The sequence below is a fragment of the Amia ocellicauda genome, chromosome 17, assembly GCF_036373705.1.
Source record: "Amia ocellicauda isolate fAmiCal2 chromosome 17, fAmiCal2.hap1, whole genome shotgun sequence".
NCBI lineage: Eukaryota > Metazoa > Chordata > Actinopteri > Amiiformes > Amiidae > Amia > Amia ocellicauda.
The window spans coordinates 4,356,786-4,384,474 of record NC_089866.1 but is presented as its reverse complement, the minus strand read 5'-3'; the positions used below and the strand labels follow the sequence as shown (position 1 = coordinate 4,384,474).

Below are 27,689 nucleotides of genomic sequence, written 5' to 3'. Positions count from 1 at the left end.
ATTCTGTCAAAAATGAAGCGAAAACCACAAAGCAAACAACAGTTGTTTTGATTATTGTGCTTTCCCAGCTCTTGGCACCCTGGTGAAGAATGATATGTTTATAAATGAGGGATTGCAGATGGCAGAACATGAGTGCGTGTGTTGTAATGATGCACTGTACACAGAGTCGCCTCCTGGCACAGCAGACACTGTTGCCACTAACCTTGGCCTGCCAAGACCGAGCCTCTGCCCGTGGGTAGGTTCTGCTTTTGCGTACAATAGTTGAATCTCAAGACATCTGCCTTCGGCCTATGAAACAGTTCCCATACCAGAAACGTAACTATCCTGCTTTGCCAAAACTGACTCCAAGACTCCCAGAAGAGTTCGTCACAAACCTAGCGCTGTGAAATTAATCTGTACTGGTGAGAGACAAGGATAGCCTTTCCTTTTTGACTTCATCCGTGGAACTGACACCAGGCTTGTCATTTTCATCGCAAACAATCATTTGTTAATCATTTCAATTTGAAATCTGACCCGCTCTGTAGTGGCAGTAATTCACTCCAGGCTATCCCTGTGTGTCGCCACATCTCGGGGGGTGTGGGGTATGAGATACAACCTAGGCCTAGGATAAGCCCTTATTTTGCACACTTTTCACATTTTATTTTTGCACTTGCCGATTTGTAATTCCTCCCACGCTAGGTCACCAATCCTTACCTCGTTAGTGTGCCTCTTCCATTTAATTTACATAAACATGCTTGACTGCCCACAGAAAAACAGACACTATTTCAGCTCTGCAGATCTCCGCCTCATCTGTGCCCGGTGTTGTCGTGTTGTGTTACTGCAAAATTGTCTGCTATTTAAACACGTGCGAGACGGTATTCTTTTTCTACTTTGGTAGTAATTCCATTGATGGGCTGTGCAGTGCTTCTATGGTCTATGCAGAAAACAACAACAACCAAGAAACAGTTATCACATCATTAAGGTGATAAAATGTACTACGAATTGTTGCATTACTAGGAGAGTGCAAAGGGAAAACGTTGTACTAGACGGTATTTGACACCAAAAAGGCCGTATGTGGTAGGAATGCTATTTTGCTTGACATTTGGTTGATGGAAATCCGTGTCTATAAATAATTGTACTGCTTTCATTCGCATGGTGCTTACCTCAGCGTAGTTTCCAGCAAATAAATTGTTTTGGGTTCTCAACTGTGCTTAATTTGGCTAAACTGCAGTTATAAAAAGCAAAATACTTTAAAAGTGCCTACTAGTCCAATTTGATTGCTGTTACTGGCTGTCTCTTTAGTGCCATTCTACCCCCCTGCCTTTTTCACTACAATAGAGCTCAGGTTTCACATTAAAGGTATAACATCTCGATAGTTTGATCACTTTCCATTTTAAAATGCTGTAATTGAGTATTGATTCTGCACTTGACTCGAAGTGTAAGATAACTCTACTTTTCAGGATGTCTGTGAAGCTGAGAATATGAATGCTTTAGATTTAGTTTGCTTCTTCTCGTTTTATTTACCAAGGTTCCTTCATTAGATTTGTAATTGGTGGATATTTTTAGGTTGCTTGGGAAAGTAAAAAAATGAATATATTAACAAAATCTGCTGACTAATATTGTCAACCCTTTTTAACTCTGGTCTTTGTGCATTTGTGAGCAAACTTCTTATCTGAATTCAAGCAATCTTTCAGAGCTTACTTCTGTGTGTCTCGCACTACAGCAGTGTGCTTCCAATTGTACGGGGTGTTTGGAAGAAGAATAAAAAAGAGTCAAGCACAGTTATGCTTTTTAGTATTAATGGGATAGTGTCAGTCACTGATATAAAGCTTATCTGAGGAGACGTGGCTGTGTTTTTGAGGTGTTCCTGCTGTTAATGCCGCACAAAAGTGCTCTGATTGGTTCCACTCCTTTGATTGTAGAGAAAATTGGCTGCAAAGTGTATCTTTCTTTACTGGTGAAAGAAATAAGTGGATTTGATCGGAGGTCACTGATCTTTAATACTGCTGAAGGGAGTTTGATAGCCCGTAGTACATTTACGGAGGTTCAGATGTGTGTTATTCCCTTTCAAACGGGCCTCATATATCTTCAGGTGTTATTCGCTGACCTTGGCACCGCACTGACGCGGGCCGCACCATTTCAGATCTGTCAGTTCTCATCTGGCCTCACAGAAGTACACGCTACAGTTTGATTTTGTTTTCAGCAAAGGATGCGAGTGTGACACCTTGGGCTTAGCAATCAAGAGCTGGAAATCGAAAGCCTTAGTGGAAGATTTTAATTTGAATCCTCGCAGCGATGCTCGGGGTGATGTCAGATGCTATATTTGATGTTTTCATGTTTATGTCCCCAGTTGGATCGTTTTTGCTTGCCTGTTTTAATCAGTAGCTGAATTAAATAAATAACGTTAGGCAGCAAAACCTGATCTTGCTTTAAAATCTTTTTAAAATCTTGTTAAGAAAAGAACATTCTGTTTTTAGGACACATTAAATACTTCTGTGCCAGATCCAGCTGAGGGCAACCTTTGATCATTACTGCCTCCTACACGGCCGCCAATTCTGTCCAGAGGAGCTCTATCAATGAAATACCCTGTTATGAGTAATTCATAATTATGTGTAGCCCATATGGATGCAATCCAGGCAGGGGTCCATGAATGCCAGGGGGCGGACGACAGCCCTCCACCTTTGCGATTGCAGCAGGGGAAAACCAGAGTGACAGAGGAAAGCAGAAAAATCCTGGAAGAGGTGTGGATCTCGTGCTGGAGAGGGAGCCAGTGAGCCAGCCGCAGTGTGACGGCCCCCCCCTCCGCTCGCACACGCCGCCCGCCCAGTGTCACAAGCTGCGGCTGGGACCACTCCTCCCGGCCCTCCCATTGGCTGAGAGGGGCCCACTCCCACCCCTGCCTCATTGGCATTCCTGCAGTGCCGTGTGTGTGGAGGGCACAGAGAGGCGTGAGTGCTACCGACGCTCGCTCTGCCTGGCTCTCTCTGCGATTGCTGCTGCCGCCGCTGCTGTTTTGCTGCTGGCTCATGTGAAGACAGAGGAGCTCCCTCCCTGCACACCTCGAGCCCGGACTCAGCCTTGGGTTTCTCTTTTGTTGTTTGTTGGTAGTGGTTTGGTTTTTTCTTGGGAGGGAGGGCAGGAAAACTGGTGCCTTTTATTCCTTTTCTTCTCTTCTTCTTCTTCTTCTTCTTCTTCTCCTTCTCCTCCAACCTCTTCTCTTGCCCGGGACCCCACCAAGGAGCTGACAATCCTGTCGCCTCTCCTCCCTCACCCCCGCCCCCCCTTCTCCCTCTGCCCTTGTCGCGGTTCCTCTGAAATTCCTGGCCAGTATATGGATAGAAGTTCCCTGTTTCAGCTCATACAAGAGCAGGTAAGCAGGCTGCATCTGTTTCTATGGTTACAGTGAGCGGAGTCCCGCCGATCCCTGCCTCATCCCCCCCCCGGTGGTTCTGGTGGTCTGGATCTGGGGCACAGGGCAGGGGGGCGGCAGTGTGTGGCGGAGTGTGCAGGGGGGTGTTAAAGTTGGTGGGTTGACGGGGTCTTAGTTGGTGACAGGACTAGAACTTGGGAGATTTCCCATCGCTTCAGCTGCTAGGCAATGCTTGCTCTTGGACTGTACTGTTTTTTTTTTCCTTTCTCCTTTTTTTTTTTTCCTTCCTGGAGTTGTCTCTGCAGTTTTCACTCTCTCGCTCGAGGCATCTTATCTGAGTTCCCCCATCCCTGGGCACCTGGCAGCCCCGTGCGCTGTCTGAGTGGCAAGTTAGGATGGCACACCACTGCCCGATAGTGAAGGACTGCCAGGGCTGTGCTCTTCCGTTAATTTTTAGCGTATGTATTTATTTTTCTAACTGGAGTGCTGTGGCTGTGCCTGGCGGCTGTTGTGTTGTGTGTGTGTGACTCCCTCCCTCTCGGAGACGTGTTGTACAGGGTCTGCATGCTTGTGCATTGCTTCTGCCTTACCCCAGAGGAAGAGCAGTAGGTGAACCCCCCCCCCCCCCATCGTGTCTCTGCTCCCCTCGGCTGTTAGTTTAATCCCATTAGCCGCGGGAAGATGCGGTTCAAGGGTGTCAGACTCTGTGGGTTTAGGACGGTGCTTGGCTCTCACTGATCACTAGATGGTGAATTGGGTTCCTGAGCGCTGTATTCATTCCTCCAGTGTGAGAGAGACTCCCATTGCTTTACCATTGATTACAGTGACTGAGACAAAGTTCAGTTTATTATTAATATTATTATTATAATCATAATCATTCAGGCTATGTGAGTCTGAAACAGATGCACACAGGCAGAGACAGTTTGTGAGATCGATGTGTGTATCACCTCTGTGCGACTGTTTGTCCGTTTATCTGCCTGTGATCTGTCTGCCTGGTATCTTGTTTATATCTATCAATGCATTCCTGACTAATCCATCCAGCCGTCTTTACAAGGGAACAGAAATGCACAAGCCCATAGATTAGTAGATTGACAGAGAGATTGCTCCATCTCCGCGCTGCACTATGTGGTTTGATTATTTGTTACTGGATCTTAGAGCCAATAAATAAATGGTTAAATGTTGATGAACAAATTTTGGTGTGTGTGTGTGTGTGTGTGAGGGGTGCTTTGGCAATTGTCTGCGTGGATTCTGCTTCCTCAGGCATCAGATAATTATCTCTTGTTGAGTGCTACACAAGAAATGTGAAGAGGGAAACCTTGCAACGTCCAAATAAAATACTGTGACAGAATTTCACAGACAGAATATGTATTTTAAATATGAATGCGGTTTGGAAAAGGGAGAGCAGAATTCATCTCTGCCCACGGGACTTTGCCAGGCTCGGACCATTTGTTCAAAGTGTTTGTGGTCGAGGGGATCACAGAGATGCTCTAGCTCCAGACCTGCCCAGTAAAGTAAAGAGCACAGTGGCAGCCAGCAAACAAACCGACAAATGAGGAATTAATAATACATTATGTTTGGGGAGGGGAGGTGGGGAGTCAATTGGAAAACAGGGCTTCAATTTTTAATGAAGGCCATTCTCTGGGGTTAGATCATCCATAACTACATGGGAGTGTTGTGGGTTTATAATAAGTACTATTACACTCCTAAGGACATGCATGCTAGGCAACAGGACTGGAGTTTTTATAAACTGTACCCCCCACCCTCGCACCGCAGTCCTGCATTAGTGTGAAAGAAAAGGCTGTAGGACAATTGAGTCCTTTCATTAATAGTGATTTAATTCAGTGGCTAATTTGCTAAAATCACCCTGATCTCACCCCCATGGAATCTTGATGGTCTGATTTTGACAGGTCCCCCTGAAAGCTCGGGGGCGAGGAACATCAGGGTCTCTCCACCAACATGCAATAATTACCTTTTTGTCACTAATAGTTTGTATATTGTTCGTTAAGTGCTCGTGCTGAAGTACGTCAGTGAATCACCAATACTTTTAGTTTCTTTCCTGCCATATTTGAAAGGTGAAGAGATGGTCCTTTTAAGTTTAAGTTTCAGCTCTCCTGTCTAGTTTTCCTTGTAAACTGTGCCACAAAAATGCATTACCAACTGTGTAAAACAGATGTAATAAACAATTACGAATTAATTGACAGAGAGAGAAAAAATATGTTTGTGCCGAATTACACATATCAGGCATAAACATACAAGAGGCACACATAAGTAAAATGTGTTTTTTAAAGAGCACATCTATGGTGATGTTGGTTACTGAGGAAAAACTATTTTAAGTTTTCCTTGTACTCTTATAGCTTTTATATGCTTATCAAAACTCTGAAAACAAGTCCTTCTGAAACATCTCCCTGCCTTTTGAGTAGAAAGTCAATGCAGTGCATGGAGGACATTGTTAGACAGAGGTCCAGCGGTCTGGATAACTGCGTGCCCAGCTCACACGGTCCAGATCTCCACGTGTTGAAAAGAGACACCGCATTGAAAGTCATGGTGACTGTGATGACTTCACCTCTGGTCTGTCGTGATTTAAGAAGCGTGCCGGGTTTGCAGCTGCCAGATTGTGGGTCCTGACGTCTTGACAAATGGCTGTGCATTCCCCTTCAAGGTCCTCTCCAGCACGACTCTCGGCCCTGAACCAGTGGGCACGGAGCTGCTGGCTGCCTCGCTGTTTGTCATACCCACTGATCCTCATGGTTCCTGCCTGATTCCCCGTAGTCTAATGCCAAGTCAATTTCCGTTTCTATGCTTTGTAGCGAAACCAGGCTGTGCTGCTCTATATATGGTAGTCTCCGGCTGCTTGACATCCTTACGTTAATGCCTGTGAGCTTCGCGGTGCGATCTCAGCGGAGTGTTTGTAATTTCTGGGGCTAACAGAGCTCAGATGCAGGTAACATTTGACGTTATCCTGCATTTGTTTGGTTGTCTGGTCCTTGCGAGCTGCCCTGGTCGATGCTGGGTGTCGTGTTTGAAGGTCTTTGTGGGCAAAGCCTGAAAATGCACATCTCTCTCCCTCTCTGTAACGTTTCAGAGCTCCCTCAGATGTTTTTGAGAAGGTCTGGCATCTCTTCCAGAAGCCTCAATGATTTCCCTGCAGAAGATACTCTAGGTGATGGGGTACTAATAGAGTTGGTGACTATTTGGGGAAGTGTCCATGCAGTTAGAGGAGCACTTTACCGGGAGCGGCCCCCCAGACGGTGTCCCAGATCTCTGTGTTGACAGAATCCTGACCCCCGGAGAGACACTGCAGAGACAGATGGCTGATTTGCGGAGTCATGAGGGGTGAACATGAAAATGTGCGGTGGTGTGTGTGCGGTGTACAGGGATGGTAACCGGGTCAGCCGAGAGCAGTTGCTTAAATGTATTTAGTTTCATTTGCTCACCACTTTTTCATTTTTTTATTAAACTCCCCGCAGTGTTATCTTTTCAGACATAGTTTTTTGTTTCTGTGAAAGTAATAATGAGCTTCTGATTTTCTAAAGCTGTCAAGAGACAGGCTGAGATCGAGTGCTTGAATGAACTCCCCAAGGTGTTTAATGAGGAGTTACGGTTTTCATTCTCTTTCTTGGTAAATGTTTGAGTTTGTGTATTTGTCGGTAGGGGAGGGATTGAAACCCAGTGGAAAGCTAGGAAGTCAGAAAGTGTGGGGTGTTGCAGTGTGTTAGGTTGCAGTGACCTAGGCTCACGTCCAGTAGAGTTTTCTTTAAGTCGATCCCCGGTGGGCTCCTTGGGTGGCACATATACTAGTGGTTCAAAAGCACGGTTTGTTATTGACCAGGGTTTTCCAGAACAATTGATTCACAACTGGCTGTATTGACTGAGCCTGAGGTCGAAGCTGGAGCTGTGTCCGTCCTCCCATCGATAACTTATCCCTGCTGTTTGAGTTGTGGCGCTCGCAGTAGTGACGACGCAGATAGCCAGACGTGCATATTTTGGAGTATGTGTGTGTTGTCTTTGTCTCTCCAGTACTGAATGGTGGAGAGCCCAGTTGTTTAATGATAACCAGTGGGGAGTAAAGAAAACTAGATGTTTGTCAAGGTATCTAAGTTCTGCGTGTTTATTGTAGTACAGTCTCTGCTGAATTTTGCCATGTTGTCTTTACACAGAGCCCTGTTGCCCGAGCTGTGCTCACGTGTGCGAGGGCTCCAGCTCTGAGAGCCCGTTTATTAGGCTGTGTCTGCAGGAGGGAGCTGTGCTGATGGCAGGCTATTTCTGGCACCACACTGCATACACACACACAGACATTTCAATTAGAGCAATCGTTGTGTTTGTCTTATGGGCCTGATATAGCAAAGGGAATGGTGAGAGCAGCACAATTTTTAGACCAGGAATTTGAACGTCAGCCAAACAAACAATCTTTAATTAAACCCTCTTCAAGGATTAATGTCTCCTTACAAATAATTTCAGAATGTGGGATTAAATGCTTCCTCTTCTGTGTGGAGAGAACAGAGGCGTGTACTTGCTTTCGGTGCACGAGCACACATCCAGGCGAGGTTATGTACGATCCTGTTATAATGTGCTTGCTATAGGACGCTCATGTTGGTGCTGTTTCACAGGGCCTTCGATGGTCCTACATGGTTAAATGTATTTTTAAAATATAATATGAAATACCTGCTGACACTTGTGTCAAACAGCATGGCGATATTCCCACGAGGCAGTCAAAACTGATTGAAGTCGTGACGTTGGCCCTGGCATCTAGGTAGACAACCTTGGCTTGTTAGCCTGATGTAGCTCCTAGCCAGCTGTCTTTTTGGGTCAGAGTCTGATATCCGGACGAGTGAACCAGGCCCGGTGTTGTCATGGTCTCCAATGAAATAAAGTGCTTGAGTTACATGGCCGATACACTGCTCTCTGTTCGATATGAAGAGCAATCAGGCTCATTTCAGGGCTTGAAGGAGTTATAAGGACATCTTGATGAAAGACTTTCTTTTTTTTTGGTCAGTTTTAGTAAAGGCTGCGAGGAGATTGATTGAAGCTTTTTTAAATTATAAAGGGAATTAAAATCATCCCAGAAGTTATTTCAACATACATTCTGTGAGCACAGCGTGAGGAAATCATTGGAAATGTCGATTCTACACCATTTTGAGTTATTCATGTATAGAAAAACAAATCCCTCCCATGTAGCTGGTGGTAATACATTTTAAATGTGCCCCTTTATTATGACTCAAATCACATGAAAATAACGAGCTCTGAACGGTTGAAGAGCCTCTTCTCGGCCTCCGATTTCTTTTATGTTCTTTACTTTCTCATTTTCAGGAACACACTAAATTGCTAAGGTGAGTCAAAGTGGTGTCCATTATGGCACATTAGGACTTAAACTAGATGGTAATGCAGCTCTTACCATAGACTGTGCTATTCCTGTTCCTGAAATAAACCACATACACAATTTACTTTAGAAACATACAGTTACCTTGGGAATAAGAGGAACCCACCAATTTCCCACTGTAAACTAATCCTATTTACATGCAGCAGGAGTTGTCTGTTAAATGTTTCTCCTGTATAGTTTGTCCAAGGTGTGTGAAAACAACAGGAAGGCCTGGGTCCCGCTGTGCGTCTCTATGAGTCGCGTCTCCAGTTACACCTAGAGCACCTGGATCCTGTGTCACATCGTAAGGTTAAAGCCGTGTCCCCAGACATTGTACGACTGCGACGACGGAGAGGAATTCAGATGTCGTTGTCAAGACAATCACTTTACAAAAGACACGTCTGAGTCTTTTCCTTTGACTTCTACTCATAACAGGGCTGGAGAGGTTATAAAATAAGTGTCTGTCAGTGGGATCCGGTATAATCCCCTCTGCTTTGCCGTAGTGCGCTCTTGAGTGAATAGTGAAAGGCAGGAGGAAGGAGGGGGGAAGATTTACGGTGTGACACCGCAGCCCACACAGGCGGGTCTTTTGTCTCCGTGCGGGCGGCTGGTGTTGGAGGTTAATGAGATCCCCCGGCTGCTCGTCGCCATGACAACTGTTGCAGCCTGTCGGTGGCATGCCGTTCGTCACTTGGATTGGTTAAACCACGGCTCTGCCTGGCTGGCTCCCGCAAAAAGCAGCCCCCTCCACACACACACACAGCCAATCAGAGTCACCCTGACCAGAAGCTGGAAGTCGGTGGAAAGCCGCTTCACTTCAAACAAAGTCCTTCAAGGCAGTTGTGAGCCACCCCAGTGCGTCTCCTGTAACAGCCAGCGCTCGATCCTTCCCTCCTCCTTCGTGGTTCCGAGCTCCCCACCCCATGGTGAAGGACCGCAGTCTCGGCCCCTGGGCTCGGCACATGCCAAGCCACGCTGCTTCTCCAAACGTGGGGAGATGGTGAGGTAGTGGCGGATGTGTGCGTGGATGCGTGACACCCCTGCCTGCGTAGTGAATTACTGCGAGTGCTTTCTTAGAAGTGAAGGAGAACATCCTGATGTCCCCCGGCCCTGAGAACAATCCATAAAATGACGACAAAAAAGAAACCGGTACTGGAAATCACGGGGTTTCCACATTTTAAAATGTACCCAGCTAACACACAGCGTCCTCACAACATTGTAGTGAGGTCGTGGGTTGGTCGTGGGCCAACACAACATTGCCACAACATTGTAGCAACATACTATTGTTAGCTGGATGAGAAATATAAAAACAAAAATGGACAGTGATGTCAACACACACTTTAATTCCGTACTAAACCACTACAACCCCCGGTGTCCACTTGCGAACACGAAAAGGTGTCACCTAAGTGGTCTGCTTCTCTTTGCTCCTCTGGACTGGGATGCAATTAGTAGATCCCGGGTCTGAACCTGCCAGTGTACACCCCCCACTCTGGCACTGACCGCTCTATTGGCCACCCTGTCCAATCACAGTCAGTCTTTGGGGAGGGAGAGTCCTATGGCCAGAAGCTGTAAATCCGGATCTCCGCGAATATATGATTTTGCTCTAAACATAAATTACAGTTTCACTTTAATGATACTGATGATCTAATTCTGTTCTGCGCGTTGCTGCCATGTATTACCGTAATTACACGGCAGGCCCCACCATCCATCACCAGTAAGCAGTGAGCAGTCTTGGGCGCACTAAGAATCCCTCCAGGTCAGCACTGTTCGATCCCCTCTCCTTTTTACTCCATTGATCAGTCTCTAAATGACTTAATAAAAAGTTAATAGTGATATAATTACTTTATATATCTTATATATATATATAATTTTGGTGCTATTTAACAGTTTAAGCAGTGCAGGGTTTTCTCAGCATTAACAATAGTGACTTTTCCTAAAGTCTGAAAGGTACTGAGGTTCAGGATTTTGCTCCGTCACTGCCGGGCTTGACGTGGGAACCTGCTTTTACGACACCTGAACCTCCGGACTGTCGCGGGTTGCATGCTGGCATCAGAGCTGGTTCTGGTGCAGATGACACACCAGTTTTGTGTCTTTCTGCTTATAGTTTTCACTACTGAACTGCAAAGCTGGTACCCCATTATTTGCTCCCAATAGTCTTGCCTCCGAACGAGAAATCATTGCAGCAGTTTGCTGAGTGTGCAGCATCGGTGTTCAGTTTAGTGTTCATGCCAGTCATTCGCACAGCACACAGCTGGGAGTTGCCTGTTTTACTACAGCGCCATAAACAGGAAAGTGTCACACATAAATAAATCAGCATGAAAACACGGTAAGTGGATTAGTCAGAAATAGATCAAAGCTTTTCTTGTTTTAATACATTCGGTTTAGCTTTCTTTTCAGGAACTTGGGTTTTTTCGATACGACTCGCAGGCTGCCTTCAAGAGAAAACACTGGGGGGAGGAAATGAAAAGGAGTATTATAGCTTCTCTTTTTTCAAGTGAATCTGCTATATATTTTAGAAGCCAAAAAAAGACTGAATAAAAGCCATGAAGCAGTTTATTCTGGGGGAGAGGAGAGAGAACTGAAAAGAAAGCAAGCTCAGACACATATAGGATGGTTTTCAGATGATAGTGGAGGGAAAAAGAAAAAGAAACTACTGTAACATGCTTATTTTTCATGTTTATCTCTTGTCCTGTCTGTCCCTGGTGTGTTGTGTTGAATCAGTTCCCCAAGATTCGGGCTGGTGTTTCTACTGTGTTAGTGATACTGTAACATATTTCCCTGTTCAGGTGTAAGGGGGTTTCAGCACTGCAGAGATGCGTAATATTTATTTCCCTGATGGCTTGTGAATTGTGCGTTACAGAGGACTGCTCACCTTCAAACTTCACTTCTCTGGCTTTCTGCTGAAGCTGATGTTTTCCTTCTGTAATTCTGGCGCACATAAATCCGTTGGGTTAAAACATGTTAATAGATTGATACTAATACAAATTGTGCTGTATAATGTGCCAGAGGAAGTCAAATCTTATCGGTTCTGTTTCCTTGCTGTTGAAAGCAATCGTGCCAAAATTGGACTGCAATGGAGAGAGTTAACGCATGAAGCCAACAACACCAGCTACCTTGGATTAATTACAGTCGCCTCGTCTATGTAATTGCTTAATTTTCTGTTTTGCTTTTTATTTATTGGTCCCCTTAATCAGTTGTTCACAGACCGGGCTCTCTACTATGATTATAAAACATTCCCCCCTTCAAAACCTGACCCGTGAGCTCAATCAACGAATTAAACAACAACAGTCAGAATTAAAATTACCGGCGATGGGGGAAAAATGTGCAAATCATTTCTGCGCAGAGGCCACCGCGGCACGGAGGGGCTGCTCGCACATCTGCATGGTAATGTGACAGCCGATAAGGAGGCCTTTGAAGTGGGTGATTAAGCAAACACTTTGCAAGTGCTGTTTTAACACGAGCACGGTTGGAAACGGGGCCGGGCTGTAGCTCGTAGCTGTGCGGTGCCTGAGAGGAGACAGTAGGTGGCTCTGCACCTGCACAAACTCAAGATCACTAACGGCTCAGGATTTCGACCTGGTGGTTTCATGATCACTGACCTGGCCTGTCCACGTTACCACGAGGAGCTCTCTGTGTAGCACACCTGGTGGCAACTGGGTCCTTACATCCGCACTTGAGTCCAAAACTGCCATAAATGAGCAAATCAATTACTTTTCTTTCATTGTTTATTGTCATCGACATTAAAAAATACAACCGAGTACTTTAAAATTAATTAAATGCTTCTGTTGTGGCGCTCTCAGCCTGATAAACATAATTAAACACACAGCACAACAAAAACACAAAACAAAAACAACTGCCAAATGTGTGAGTGTGTGTGCATATAAAGTTAAATCTATGCAACAGAAACAATTCTGCGCCTAATTTCTGTTATCATACAGAATTAATAGGAAAAAAAGAGAGTTTGGAAATAACTTTAACTGTTCTCTATTAAAAGCTGTACAACTCTTGGAAACCAACCCTTACTTTCTGAAGCTCCCACGATGATCGCTCTGCCTTGTAGTGCTTTACGAGTTCGTGGGCTGATGTTCACCGGGACCCTCACAGAGCCGCACAGACAGCTGAGTGAGCGTGGCCCTGCAGGCGCGTTGACCACCGCTAACCCAGCCGCTGTGAGCCCGTGTGAGGGATTGCCGCAGGCGTGATGTATGAGAGGCTGGGCGAGATCCCCAGTGACACCGGGATCTGTGGCAGATTATCCTCCGCTTATTAAATATCTTGCCAAGTGCATTCATATTTCAGATACAAACCCCGATAGTAAGCCCTGCTCAGAAAGGCCAGGTGGGCAAGTCGTTATGATTGAAGTGCCAGTTTAGTTTTAACTCTTATGAAACTGCCTTTTAAAATGTAATTTCTTTCCTCCCCACCGTTGATTTCTTGTCAGGATTTTAAAGACTTTAGAACTTTTTTCCCTAGCTGAGTTATTCTCCTTACTGGGAGTTTTGTAAATGGAAACCGAGCTGGGGCAGGTCTTACGGGATTTCTTTGCGGAGAAACAATTTACAAGAAATATTTTGGTCATAAGCTTTCTCCTTCACAGTGAGGTATTGTTTGGAGTAAATCACAGAAAGGTTAAGGATTGGATACCTTTAACAATTCGATGGTAAAAACATTAAATAAAAGATTGACCATGTCCACATGGAACACAAACACAAATTAAGATATCCACAGACAATACGGAGAATGGTTTATTTTTCTGTTTTGGTTCAAACATATGAGGTGACCATCCCTTCTCACAGGTAGGATCTGACTGAATTTAAAGCTGCCACCAGGACCGAAGAGTACGGTGTCTGATGGGGTGTTTTATGAGCTGGTTTTTCACGAGGCCCTCTGTCACAGAACTTAACGCTGGCGTTTTTATGACCCACCTCTGTTGAAATCAATTAAAGGAGATCCAATACTGCGTGGGCATCACGGTAAATAATGATGTGGTCTCATGCTTGCAAGATCATAAACGCAGTGTTGATAAAGGGCGTAGCGTTGGTGGTCTGAGGCTGTGTACGAGAGACTTGGAGACCATCTTCGTTAGGTTTCAAAACATGGCCGAGCATTTCCTCTGTCACTTCCTAAGTCTGTGAAAAGCATAGACTCTGTTTATGCTCGAAACAGGATTATCTTTTATACCTTTGCCATGAAGTACGTTGCAAAACTAAGTATATCTGTCTGTTTTCAGTCCTGATATAATGCAGTAAAATTCAACCAGTGTCTTTGAAGAACCCGCACAGGCTGGAGGAGGGTGTTAAAAAATTAATGTTTAAACCTTCAAAACATCAACTGGACTGTCACCTTTGTTGCCGTGGTTTTCCTTTCTTTTCCTGCTCCGGAGTCTCGGGAGCCGACCGCCACTGCGCGTCCCTGGGCCCCGTCCGCTGCAGACCGGCTTTGATGTTCAAACACGGCTTTCATGTGGTTCCTGCCAACGCGGTGTCAGTATGGAAGCTGTGCTGGCCGGCCTGCCTGTCACAGTCCCTCACTTTCATTACAGAGACGAGCTGTAATCACCCCACAGCATCCCAACTCCATCTAAGCAACCCCCGAGGGCGGGCTTGGGGAGTGAACAGCCTGTGCAGTAATGGCTGCCATCCTTCCCCTGGAGCAAACCTAGGGAGAGGACAGACTGGGTGGAGTGAGGCTGGCGTTTTGATTGACAGATGCTGGTGTGGGTGCTGGTGTTGTGACTGTGGTTTGCCGTGTTTTGCAGCTGGACCCAGAAAACACCGGTTTCATCGCAGTGGAGAACTTCACCAACCTGGTGGAGCACCATGAGCTGCAGCTGGACCCTGCCAAGCTGGAGATGCTGTTCGCCCTGGTGCAGAGCAATGAGGATGGCCAGGTCTGCTACCAGGAGCTCATCGAGCTGGTGAGTCCCGGTGTGCCCCGGGGAGGGCGTGGGGGCATGGGGGAGGTAGGGAGTGAGGAGGTTTCAGATGTTCTTTCTAAAAAGAAAAGAAAGAAAGCAAACGCACAAACCTCTGTCTCCCTGTGCTCACTGTAGCTGTCTTGAGAGAAGGTTGCACAGCAGTGTTTGAAGGGATAGTCCTGGGCCCAAACCAGACAGAAACAGGCTTATTTAAAAGATTTTCTCCACAAGCAATTCCTAGCTTATCTTCGAAAATCAAGAAATCAAAAGCGTTGTTTTTTTCTCTTTGGGGTTTAAAATGCCTCTTCAAGGACAGGTTTTGGATCAATATTGTAACAAAAAACAATGGACTACCACGGCGTTATGTTACATGAGTCAGTAGCGGTTTATTCTCTTCTATCAATCTCTGCGTTTCTGTTTCTGAGACAGCATATTCTCTGCCTAATGAGGAATGTGATGGGTTACATGCTACCTAACGTGTCTGTCATTTTGGGCTCTTTTAAGGATAGTTTGCTTGATTGTCAAGTGCTGAACACAAATCTTAGACATCACGCACCCCCCCGCCTCCCATAAGTCATATATACTTTACCCAAGATCACTGGTATCTGGCTTTAATTCTGTAATAACTTATTAGTAACAAACACTGTTTTATGCTATTAAAAGTCACTTCATGTAATTGTGGAGGAACGCACACACTAATTCTATTTTTCACAACACACCAATCATTTTTGGATTAAAACATCTTCAATTAAACTGTTGCAAATTCCCACCGTAATCATATAATTAGCAATTATATTATCAGGGAACTATAGATGACAGCAGTCATTTGAATTGATTAACCAAAAAAAAAGGTTTTACCATCATATCTTCCTTCATTTGGCTTGCCTTGTTTCTGTGTAGTGTCCCCACTGACAGAACTATTAGGGCTTGGCAGGTTTGTAGGGCTTTTGTGACAGGTAGTCACCAGGCTGATACGGTGCTAATAAATTAACACTTGTACAAGGCTCTGAACACACTCACTACACCGCAGCAGTCTGCTGTCAATAAAGTCACTGTTTAGATACTCCCGAATTGGACAGCATTCAAATATGGGGGTAGATCGCGGGAGGGAGAGTAGATGTTTAAGTCGGGCTATATTTAAAAACAAGGCACCAGCGAAGATGACATGTTTGAGGAAGTTAAGGCGGCTGTCATGAATTCTATTCCGACTGGCACAGATACAATGACAAATTGTGAGGTTTTAAATATAGGTGTAAATCCCTGCCGTTGCGTTGCCAGAACCACTGCATCAACCTGCAGCCGAGGCTTGATTTAGAGCGAGGGAAGATAAACCACGATTGTCACGGGTGAAGATATTGTATTGGGTGAGCAGCGTTTGATGGACAGCCCCAGGCCTGGCGTGAGGGAGATAGCAGGCTGGCACCGCTCCTACGGCAATAATGAGGTGTTTCTCATGAAAGCAGGGGAGCCAAGGTGTGCGAGTCGTCTGATGAGTCAATAATTCAGTGCTGGTGCTCGGAGGAGGCGGAGAAACGCTGCTCGTTCAAGGCAGGTTGAGGACGTTGACTGGTCTTTGTTTACCTTTGCTTTCAAGCGTTACTGTGTCACAGCAAGAAAAAAGTTTGAGGATTTTTTTTTTTTCAGATTTAAGCGGGGAGGAGAAGAAAAAGAACTAGTGATAAAAAAAGAGAACTGCATTGAAATATGATGTTGCACCCTGACAGGCTGCTTACACAGACAGGAAACTAAGTGTTCTGACCGCCGAGATCAAATGAAGGTGCTCTCTCAGCTCGGCACTGAAGTATTCTCACATTTCCCCAGCCGGCTCGCATCGATGTGTTTTTTTCCGGCTGCGTTTGTGTTTCATTGCAAAAGAGTGTCAGCTCCTAATTCAGTGAAATGTGCGCCTCTCTCATACCCAACCAAGTCTCGTTGCCAGGAGCCAGAGAAACTTCATAAACTGGTTGTTCCTGGGCGGCACACAGAGAGTTTAATTGTTTATTTTTTCTTGGGAGACAATACAGTCCTGATTGTTGCAGGGAGCAGACCGAGGAGAAAGACCACGCTGGCCTGGCCTCCTCGCCGGGCTTTCCAAGGTCCGCAGCGGCTCAGCAGCCAAATCTAAATCCGCTGCATATCATATTAGTGGGATAACTGCCGTGGCTGGCTCTGTGCTGCAGCTGTACCAGACACGCGCCGTCCCTTTGTGGCTGTAATTATCACTAATCAATCCAAATATTTTCCTGGCTCGGCTTGCGTAACAAATTTGTCAAAGCTAGCTGAGATTTCCGCATGTTTTTGTTTTTCCTCGGGAGTCACGATAACCTAAACAATGGGAAATCCTTCTAGAGCCTTCCATCTCCGCATTGATTTTTCAATCTGCATCGTCCAACCCCCCACCCTCTCTCCACAACCCGCAGACAAGTCCTCAGCCCCTGTCCTGACCATCCTCAGCACGCTGTTGACTGTCACGGGGCAAGGACAAGTTGGGCGGACACGGCTGGGAGACACTGTGCTCGAGAGACAGAGCTGGTTTAATTTCCCACACGACTTCAGGAGGGGAATCGAAGCTTCACAGAGCTACATGTGAGAGAGATCACATGTCCCTCTCATAGCTTCACATTGTGCGTGTGTCTGGGGACAGTGTTACGTGCGGACCACTACAGTTGAACACTCCTGCATCTTCGCATCGCAACAGGTTTGAATTGAACTGTTCCTCTGGCAGCGCTGCTAATGTGTTTGACACATTGCACTTTCACTACACCCTGATCTTGACAAGGGAGCACTATCAGTCTTGCCTCTGGCGTGAATAACAAATGTAGTGCAAACTCACACAGGAGAGTCTCAACATGAGGGAGGAATTAAATAAATAAATAATAATAACAGTGTAAAATACTGTAAACAAGTGGCGCACGTCAGTTCAGCGAGTAGCAGTCCCATCGTGAGTCGTGGGGAGATTGCTTTTAGATTTCGATGAGCAATACAACCGCTGTGTTGAGCGTGGATTGTGGAAAAAGACACTCCCTGCTGATTTCTGATTGGATCAGGATAGTTTGGGACAGCTGTGATGGGTGTACAGACTGTACCGTTCACGAAACACATCTGTCATGTAGTTACAGAAGTAAAATGTGAAGGATATATTAAAATCCACAATACAGATGTAACTTTTCTCTGCATGTGACAGTACTTTTTGCAGTATATATGTTTGATTTGTATTGTTTTTATCCTAGTATACAGGTTCATATCAGCAATAGTTAATAATCAGAGTAGTAGTAGTAGAATTGAGGTGTTGATGATAATAGAATTGATGATGATAATAATACACAAGCTTTAGGGCCAGGATGGGAAATCAGTGTCCACAAGAATGCAAAGGATGAGCTTTAATTTATAGGGAAAGGAGGTGAGCAGTATATTTCACATTTAATTAATCATATTTAAGTATGAAGGCATCTGCTTGACTTTCTGTAAATCCTCACTGCTGATTGGCTGTCAAACACATGATTCACTGCTGATTGGCTATCAACCGTACAAGGACACACTGCGCTACACGAGGAGAGAGATCCTGAGTGCTCCCCCATTTATCGATTATAAATTAATAAGTATTGATCCTATCTGGTCAAAAAGCACAAACAATGCACTAGGTATCCGGTTCAATCCCTGTATGCAGTTTGGTGGGCGTAGCATAAGAACTGTGGAAGGAGTTATTTATTCCCCAAACGGTAGAATAATCATATTAAAGATAATACAGGAGAAAAATAATCTGCCTGCTCTCCCATGCAGACTAATACAGATTCAGAAGGTGATTTAGTTAATTATCTTATTCATTAAATATGTCATTAATTGCTATAGTCATATCTGCTGTGTTTAACAGAAAAAAAAAATGATTAAAAAGGAAAATCCAATATGAAAGAATGCATTCTTTTGCTGTGAGTTCTGGAATCTTTGTTGAATTCTGTCCAGGATGATGAAGGATGATCACTTATCCCTCATCAGCTTCACAAGTCAAACTTATCAGTCATTTAACAGACGCCTTTAATTAATGAGATGCTGATTTTGTTCTAACACTAATATGTATCACTCCACACACCGGTACGTCAATAGCTATTTATGAATTCATTGGGGTTCACAACTAAAGTCAACTAAAAATAAATACATAGCCAATTTTTAAAAGGCTTGATCTCTGATTGCGTTGCTATGTATTGGTTTCATCCTTTGTCTGGAATGAGATACGGGCCTCCAGTTTCAAGGTCCCAGAACACAGACACGCAGCTCTGCGGTAATCCCACTTGGAAAAGAAAAATCAAGCCACAATACCGGGATTATCAGCTCCTCCATCGCAGCCTTATCTGAATTAAAGTGGAGGGAAATTCTGCTGCCGTTCATACTAAATAGCAGCGACACGGGCGGACTGCACAACCCGGAGATGAGATCAGCTCACTGCCACAACATTGCATTATAAAGTAATTACAGATAAAAATAAAAGCAGGTTCCTGGGTAAATTGTGTAAATTAAAGGCAGAAGAAGGAAAAAATATATACTGATTCGAATCGGCATCAGACCTTTAACGCCGAAACAGAAACAAATAAGAGCGGACGATAAAAAGAAACATTGTAGATCAGAACTATGTGTGCTATTGAACTGTAAAGAAAGACTCTTAGCAGTATCACTCGGGTCTACAGCACGGGGGAGCAGGGCGCGGTCTCCCAAGCGGCCCCCGATTTGGGCCTGTAGGAACACCAGACCTCGGGACAGAAGAGTGCCCTGCAGTCCGCCACACATAGATCAAAGACGCCAACGAAAGCACGTTGAAAGGAATTACATCTCCCCTCTTTCAGCTGTCGATGTAGTGCACAGGTTAATGATTTCATTATCATACTCCCAGCTCTCCACATACCTGCTCCGCCAAGAAGCCATTAATATTCAGCGAAGTGTTGGCTGCGGGGTCACAGATGGTATCGGCACTGAATGGGGAGAGAGAGAGAATAAAGTGGGAGATGTTTTCTCCTGAATGAGGCCGGTCTCATATTGGACGAGTTTATCATTTATAAATATGTATGTATGTATGTGTGGAGTTTTAAGCTCTTTATTTGCCTGCTTTATTAGTTTAGTGCTGTTGATTTGAAAACAAAAGAAAGATTGTGTGTCTTCCTCTGCGATTGGTCCAGTTGAATACCATGCTGTCTCAGAAGCCTCTTTTTTGCCCTTGCTGTGGAACTACAATCAATCAATCAGGCGTAGCGTCCCCAGCTCCATCCTTTACTCACCGTCGACATTAATTTGAGCCTCACTATCACTCTGTCTACGGTCATTCCTCACAGCAAACTGCTATCCAGCGGGGACAGATTACACAGGCGTTAACATCCACATAAGTCTTCCCACTGGTGATATTACTGAGCTCAGACTACCGATTCTGGAGGAGGATGTGTTGGCTGAATAGGACTCCCGTTGTATAGAGGTTGTATGTACAGAAGTGCAGAAAACTGCAAGGGATTCATACAACAGCCAGCAGCTTTTGACACCTGAAGTGGCTCAAACTGCTACAGCTTCCCTTGACTTCTGCACAACCACACTCATGACCGAGTCCGGAGTAAATCTGTAAAAGCAGAAAGAAAATGCAACTTCTATTCCTTCAACTCTTGGTTCTGGTAGTACTGAGAAAGCTGTGCACTACAGACCTGCCCGCCTGTCTGGCATTGCATCAGCTGGTTCAGCTTTTTCCTCCTCACAGGTGAGCTGGTGCGCGGTGATGAAGCACTTTACTAAAGTGGCTGCGAATGAAAGTTTTAGTCCTCGCATGATTAATACATGGACTGGGGCTTTTTGTCGTGGGTTTGTTGGTTTGTTTTCTTAAACCCAGGCTGTCTGGCTGCGGAGCCTGCACATAAAAATAAATGTGGACTTTCCAGCTGGTAGAATAAAAATAAAAATTGTATATAAATATATATAAAGAGGTATTAAAATCTGGGTCAGCAAATATTCTGTGACGGGAAGCATTTGAAATCTCTCCTTGCGGTTTAAATATGCATGTTCTGACGGTAATGTATTCCACACGCTTGGAATTCTCTGTGCGTGTGTGTGTTCCCCCCGTCAATCAATAGGCAGAGACCCTCCCTGGTTCTCCCCGGCCGCTCCTGGGACCGTGTGAACAGCAGCCGTGAGACGTGTACCTCATTCTCTGTCATTCTTTAGCATCAGTAATGTGCTGTGTGAGCAGACGCACACTGACACTTCAGTAGTATTCGTAATTTGCCTCACGGTGCCTGATCTGACCACCTGGAATACGGCTTAACTGCAAGTTCAGAAATTGGCCTGTGTAGGAGGAATATCTCTGAACGTTTTACAGAGAGGCAGCTCCGAGCTATTTTTCTCTTTAAGTCCCCAGGAAGAGGTTCCGATCTATGTTTCCCAAAGACGAAACACGGCCCCAGCTCTGTCCTGCTCCACACCAAACACAAAACCAGCATCTTCCAAGTTCAGTCTTATGGTTTTCATCCTGACAAACTGGTTCATGAAAGTATCCTGGCTTCACTATGCCTGAATGAATGAGTATAAAAATGTTGACTGGCTCCTTTTAAAGCTCCCTCTTTTCTCCCGTCAGGAAGATTTATAACTTAGTGATGAAAATCGACCTTTGAAAAGTCTTTTTTTGTGTTTTTGTTTTTCATAGAGCAGCTGCATTATGTAAAAAAAAAAAAAAAAAACACACAAAGAAACAAAAACCTAAACGAAGAAGCAGAATTAATAACTGGCCAAAACTGGAGAAATACATCACAGGAGTCGGGGAACGCAGTGCATATGACATCATTCATCAATTCTAATGTGCTCTGTTTCACAGTCATGTTTCAGATCAGTGTTGGGTTCTGGCAAGAGTTTCTCACAAGAGTCTCTCCTTTCTGGGAGTATGTTGCTTGTAGTATTATAGTAGTTGTTAGAGCCAGTTTTTTTTGTCAACAACTTTGCAGATAATACTCCACTACTCTCCCCATGCACCCTGGAACCCCTCCGTTTTAAATTACTTTTATGCAGGTTGAGCCCAAACACTAAATTCAGGACGCAGAGGTGTCGCCCCAAGTTGCTGTACCCTGTGTCTCCAGCCCAGTACAAAGGCAAATTTATAATTCAGTGTAGTGGATTCAGTTGGAGCCTTGGATTTGACACCAAGCACCCAAAAGCCCACCTCTATAGAGTTACACAGATTGAGGTGCAAGAACTGCAGCCTCCCTATCCCCCCCGAAGCCCAGCTGTTACTCTGTGTGTGTGTGTGTGTGTGTGTGTGCGTGTGTAGACGAGATCAAAGCTTTGTATCATTTTGGTCACAGTAGTTCACTGCTGTTTAGCATCCAGCATTCTGTTCACATACCCGGACAGACATGTCTTATTGTGGGATACCACTTTCATGTCTTCACTTCAAAGGGAATTAATACTCACTTAAAGCAGTCATTACCAAACGTCAGTTGTAAAGAAAAGTGACAACTGTGTCTGGCGGTGACTAACCGGAGCACTGTAAGCTACTAAAGCGCCGGACCTCCTCAAAGGAAACTGCCACTCAGAGGGTAATTAGAGGAACAGATGTTGATCAAAACTCTATAATCAATACGGAAATGTATCTGAATGCTAAATACATTGTGGAATATGAATTACAAGCTTGCTGATGTCAGCAGTCGCCCTGTTCCTTGTGCAAAGCTTTTGTGTTTGTGTGTGTGATGCACTTCATTGTGTAGTGATGATAGAGAAGAGAAGCACAGAACCAAATGGCCTAATGTGTGCTTTATGGCATGGATTCTTTCCCCACCACTTGCAAAGACTCAGATACACTGTGCTTTAAAGAGCATTTTGGGTATGTTTTTCTTGTGCAGAAATGTGCAGGTTATTTTAATATGCAGTTATGCATCTCCTCACACTATCGTGCATATGAATTTGGCTTGGTTATCTCCACGCACCAGGCAGAATGTATTTATTGCTCAATTTTGCATCATAATTGCTTACTGTGTGACTTAAGGCATGCTTTCCCCAACTTTCTACCCAGCTTTGAACTGCCTTTTTTTTCTGAATCAATTTCTCTGGCTGTTTGTAAAGTGTTCTTTCTCTCTGTATCATTTAACTCTCGTTCATACAGGCGTTTATTCCAGAGCAATGCTGTGATAAGAAGTAGAAACAGAATGATTAATGGTGACTAATATTGGTGCTGATTTTAATAACCAGGTTCAGAAAAGCTCCCAAGGGATGTTTCAAAGTAATTTGCTTTTTATATTATATACTATAATAATAGTATAGTATATAATACTATTATACTAATAAATAAACTAACCTGATTGGCAAAGTCACATAAAGATGCTACACAGCAAGACAAGTACGTCTTATGGCAACGCAATTTTTACCAAGCAAGTATAACATGTTTGCCACAAAACGTTAACCCAGGTAGCAATGTTGTTAAATGTTCCAGAAATGTTACGGGGGAACTCTTTGGTGTGTTTTTAACATGTTTTTAATACAAAATGCAATGCAAAAGTGCAATAATACAGTATACAATTACAGATCAAAACATTATACAATTAGAGGTTCACAAATTATAGAAGTGCAGGTAAAATATACAGTTAATATAAAATACAAGTCCTATATCCTAGACTATAATAGCGAACAAGTGCAGACAAGATGTCAAGTCAGGGTTAAGAGCGAAGGGGAGGGGACTTCGGGGAAATCACAATAAACAACATGAGTACTAGCAAAGTAAAAGCAAGCAGTATGATGAAAATGTTATATAAAGTGCAAAAGTACAGGAGAGCTGAGCCACTCTGGGGAATAAACAACTAAATTACAGGTACAGTCTGAATAGATGTGTCTTGAGTAATCTCCGGAAGGTGGTCTGGGACTGTGCATTATTTCCAAAGTCAGATTTTTTGTATACATGAACACATAACTGAACTCAAGTTCTTTACATATGTACCTTTTTTTCACATATTTTACACAACGAACACAAAACATCATAAATACATACTTTGTAAACTGCAAAGGCCCAGAGAACAGAAGCAATGCAGCTGTGCCGATGAACCGACTGATTATTTTTTTCCTGGCGAGTTCTTTTCAAGTGTTCAATGGTAATAGGCAAAGCTACATCTATATATAACATCTGGCTACATCTGGCAACTTTGTGGTCCCGTTGTGTTCTGTTCTGAACAACTTTGTGGTTCTGTTGGTGAAGTAGGTTGTGTAAATCAAAGGAAAAATACCTCTGTGTAAATCTGAAATATATAAACAATGACATTAAACTACAAATACATGCATTCTCATTCAACCATGCAAATTCTCACTTCAGCCTTTAAAACAGGACTCCCAATTAGGCACAAAACTCTCTGTATCCTTTTCTATTTCTCCTAAAAGAACCACTATGGAGAGTCTAACCCAAATTCTACTGCAACTATCACATACTACCGTAAAAATAGGTTTAGATATGTATTATCGTACAAAACATGCAGACAGAGTATCTTCAGATACATGAAATACTAATGAAATATTGACATCCGTCCCCCAGACAATAACCCCTTTGCCACAGTATCTAGTAAATCTCCCAGTGTGTCTGCATGTGGATTTGATTAAATAAAGTGAGAACAACATCAAAAAGACCTGAAGTTAATTTGACTTTCAGATCAGAATCAATATTTTGTACTTAAAAAACAGCAAAGAACTCTATAAATAAGTAAACAGCTCCTTCTCCTTTTCACCTTAATGGAAGTATTGTTATGAAGCTATGCAATCAAAACGAGAAACAGACTCTTTTTATTGGCTAATCGAGAAGTGTTTTTTCCCTTTAAGCGACCAAAAAAATGAAAAACTAGGAAAAAGATACATAAATACATGGAAATTAAATGGAAAACAACAAAAAATAATAACCAATCTACAGTGTGTCACACAAGCAGTCCACACATACATAGCTGGCAGAGTAAATATGGTCTCTCTCTCTAGAAGTGCTCTTCTGTGTCAAACTCCGCCCTCATGCATGCAAGCCCATGTGTTTACATTATATAGCAAACCGTTTGTACTTTCCTCTCACTCCTCCTCCTCTTTTTAATATAAGCAAACATATTTGTTTCAGACGACTCTCACGGGGCAACCAGGAGACACTGTAGTCAGTTTTTGAGAACCTGCTGTTTTGTTGCCTGAATTTTGCAAAGATATGTCAGGAGGAAATTGATTGTGTTATGCATTTTTCTGGTATGAAAGTGATGATTCGTCCCCTTCGTATACTTTTCATGCTCCTTGTTAATTAAATGAGCAAACAAACAAACAAACAAACACTGCTCAGCAGTTTTTCCACCTCCTGCTATCCAATATCCTCAGTGCTTCTCAGTCTGTTTCTGAACTTGCCAGTTTGGCAGTGAGCTCAGCTGGCGGAGTCTTTAGTCCTTTTTGGCAAGGCCGGGACAACGCCTTAACCTCATTGCACACTGACACTGACAAGGTAGTAATGCTTGAAATCCTGGCTTTATTACCCCTTAATGCCGGCAGAGCTGCCACTTGAGAATTCACTCTTTTTAAGATATCCTCCGAGCACTTGACTGTGAACCGCTTTGTTTTTCAAGAAGAGAAAATGTCATTAAAGAGACAGTGATAGGTGGGGGGAGAAAAGTTAAGTCTCAGAACTTCAGTTTCACATGAAAGTGAGGTTAATTCTGAGAGCATTAATAATTAAAATCCCCCCACTCAGCCACCCAGAGGAGGGCTCTGTTTTATTCATTAATGTCAGGAAAGGGCATCAGCATTTTAGCATTTATCAGCAGATGGCAGACATGGAGACAGTTGTCAGCGTTAATGAAGTGGACACCAAGTTTCCTTGAAAACAGCACCATTCACCTGATCGCCAGTGATATCCTTGATTTTGATTCTCCCGTCCTGTCCATTTCTATTTTTTCACAGCCGTCGGCTGTCAGAATAATTTCATTAAGTATTGGCAACTTCTTTTCCTTATTATTTAGAGCTCATCTGGATACTATGGACAGTTCTGGGCTCCACACTTCAAGAAAGATATCGCTGCTCTAGAGGCAGTTCAGAGGAGAGCAACCAGACTTATTCCAGGTCTGAAGGGAAAGTCCTACTGAGAGACTGAGGACCTGAACCTTTTCACCCTGGAACAGAGGAGACTACGTGGGGACTTGATCCAAGTCTTCAAAATCATGAAAGGCATCGACCACATCAAACCAGAGGAGCTTTTCCAGATCAGCAGGGACACACGCACCCGGGGACACAAATGCAAATTGGGCTTCAAGGCATTCGAGACAGAAAACAGGAGACACTTCTTCACACAGAGGCGTCACAATCTGAACAAACTCCCCAGCGATGTGGCTGAAGAGACAATTTGGGAACATTCAAAAACAGACTGGATAGGATCCTTGATCACTTAGTTATTAATGGACACCAAACGAGCACGATGGTGCGAATGGCCTCCTCTCGATTGGACACTTTCTTATGTTCTTATGTTCTATCTTATTTGATATCGTGCCCCTTTGTAGGAAGCAGTTGCTACAAAGATATGATCCACATTTGTAAACAATGTAATGGCATACTGTAATCACCCCCGCCTTTTGTGCTTTGTTAAAGGAAAATCCAATGTATTGATTTTCTTTAAACTAGAAACACATATCTCAGGTAGCCTAATGGCCTCTTAATGACCTCCGCTCTGTCACGTCTGCAGCCAAAAGGAGACAGTATGCGGTGGAAACCCGTTCAACAATGCACTGAATTAAAGCAAAACACATATTTATACTGCAAACACACCCACAGTTCATGTGTTCAGTCATTTTGGCTGCTGCTTGTCAGTTGTGATTCTCCTTTCGTGATTCCTCACTTGACTGGATGAAACCTTTCGATCGGACAGTATCGGTCCTGATAAGTAAACCAATTAAACCGCCTCTACAGAAGGTTTATGCTTTCATCTTAAAGCAAAAACAAAACTCTTCATCCTAATAGATCATCATTGTATTATATCTGTACTCTGATGACTCACTGTTTTACAGACAAGGGGTTCCAGCTCTGTTTTTCAGACTGTTTTGTGCATGACTGTCTGCTTAGCGAGAGTGTCAAGGTAATGCATGTACAGGCTCCAGTTCAGTGGCTGAGACTGCTCAGACATTAAGTGAACTCAACTTGGATAGCAGGAGCACTCTGAGCATCTTTCATTTGTTAAGCTGACAGCCCATTACAGTGTGCAGGCTGTTTTTATTCCCCTTTACAGTCAGAACTGTTTATGCAGTCTATTTCAGCTATAATTTTCATCATACATTGGGAGTGTTAAGACAAGCGAACAGACCATAGGCACAACAGGGCCTGACATATGGCTGGTGCAGTTCAGCGTCACACAGGCTGGGATGAGCCGACAAAGAAGTTGACCAGTCCCTGTCCTCTCTCCCTCTTCTTTCTCCTTCTCCCTCTCCCTCCTACTCTCTCTCACTCTCACACTCTCTCTCTCTCTCTCTCTCTCTCTGACCCCAGATGAGCAGCAAACGCTCCAGTAGTTTCCGCAGAGCCATCGCCAATGGCCGCCGCACGCTGCAGAGAGAGATCCTGCTGGACGAGACAGGCTTGGGCGTCTACAAGCGCTTCGTGCGCTACGTGGCCTACGAGATCCTGCCCTGCGAGACGGACCGCCGCTGGTACTTCCACCAGAACCGCCTCTGTCCCCCGCCGGTCTTCATGGCTGTCATCACCGTCATACAGGTACCCCCCAAAAACATCTGGTCCCCTCACCTACTCACCCCTCCGTATGCGTTAGTAACATCGTAAATGAAACTAATGACTGTCCCCCATGGATCTGAGAGCCCTAATGACTATCGATCGCAGGTCCGTGCGTAACGCTTTTCTGCCGAGTCGAGTGTGAGCGCCCCGGCTGTCCCCCACTGTGATAAGTCTATAGGTTTCTTGCAGTCGTTGAGATTTAAGTTCAAAGAGGCAAGGATTAAAATAAGGCTTCCAATCCAGGCCCAATCCCGTGGAGCTTTGACGATGACACACCAGTCACACTGACAAAGCCCCCAACTTCATCCTCCACTCGCAGAATACCAATTCACTGGTCTGGC

General features: G+C 44.2%; 1 protein-coding gene across 2 annotated transcripts in view; it reads left to right on the top strand.

The window, feature by feature from the left end:
* Window positions 1-2,928: 2,928 nt before the first annotated feature.
* rhbdl1 (rhomboid, veinlet-like 1 (Drosophila)) overlaps window positions 2,929-27,689 on the top strand; it is a 63,119-nt gene continuing 38,358 nt past the window's right edge. The window contains exons 1-3 of one of the 2 annotated variants that reach the window (XM_066689036.1): window positions 2,929-3,349; window positions 14,464-14,622; window positions 27,106-27,330. In XM_066689036.1, the coding sequence (XP_066545133.1) occupies window positions 3,311-3,349; window positions 14,464-14,622; window positions 27,106-27,330 (423 nt within the window). In that variant the 5' untranslated portion in view covers window positions 2,929-3,310. Of the gene's footprint in view, window positions 3,350-3,468; window positions 3,808-14,463; window positions 14,623-27,105; window positions 27,331-27,689 lie in introns of those variants that run through there. The other variant, XM_066689034.1, reaches the window with a different exon arrangement.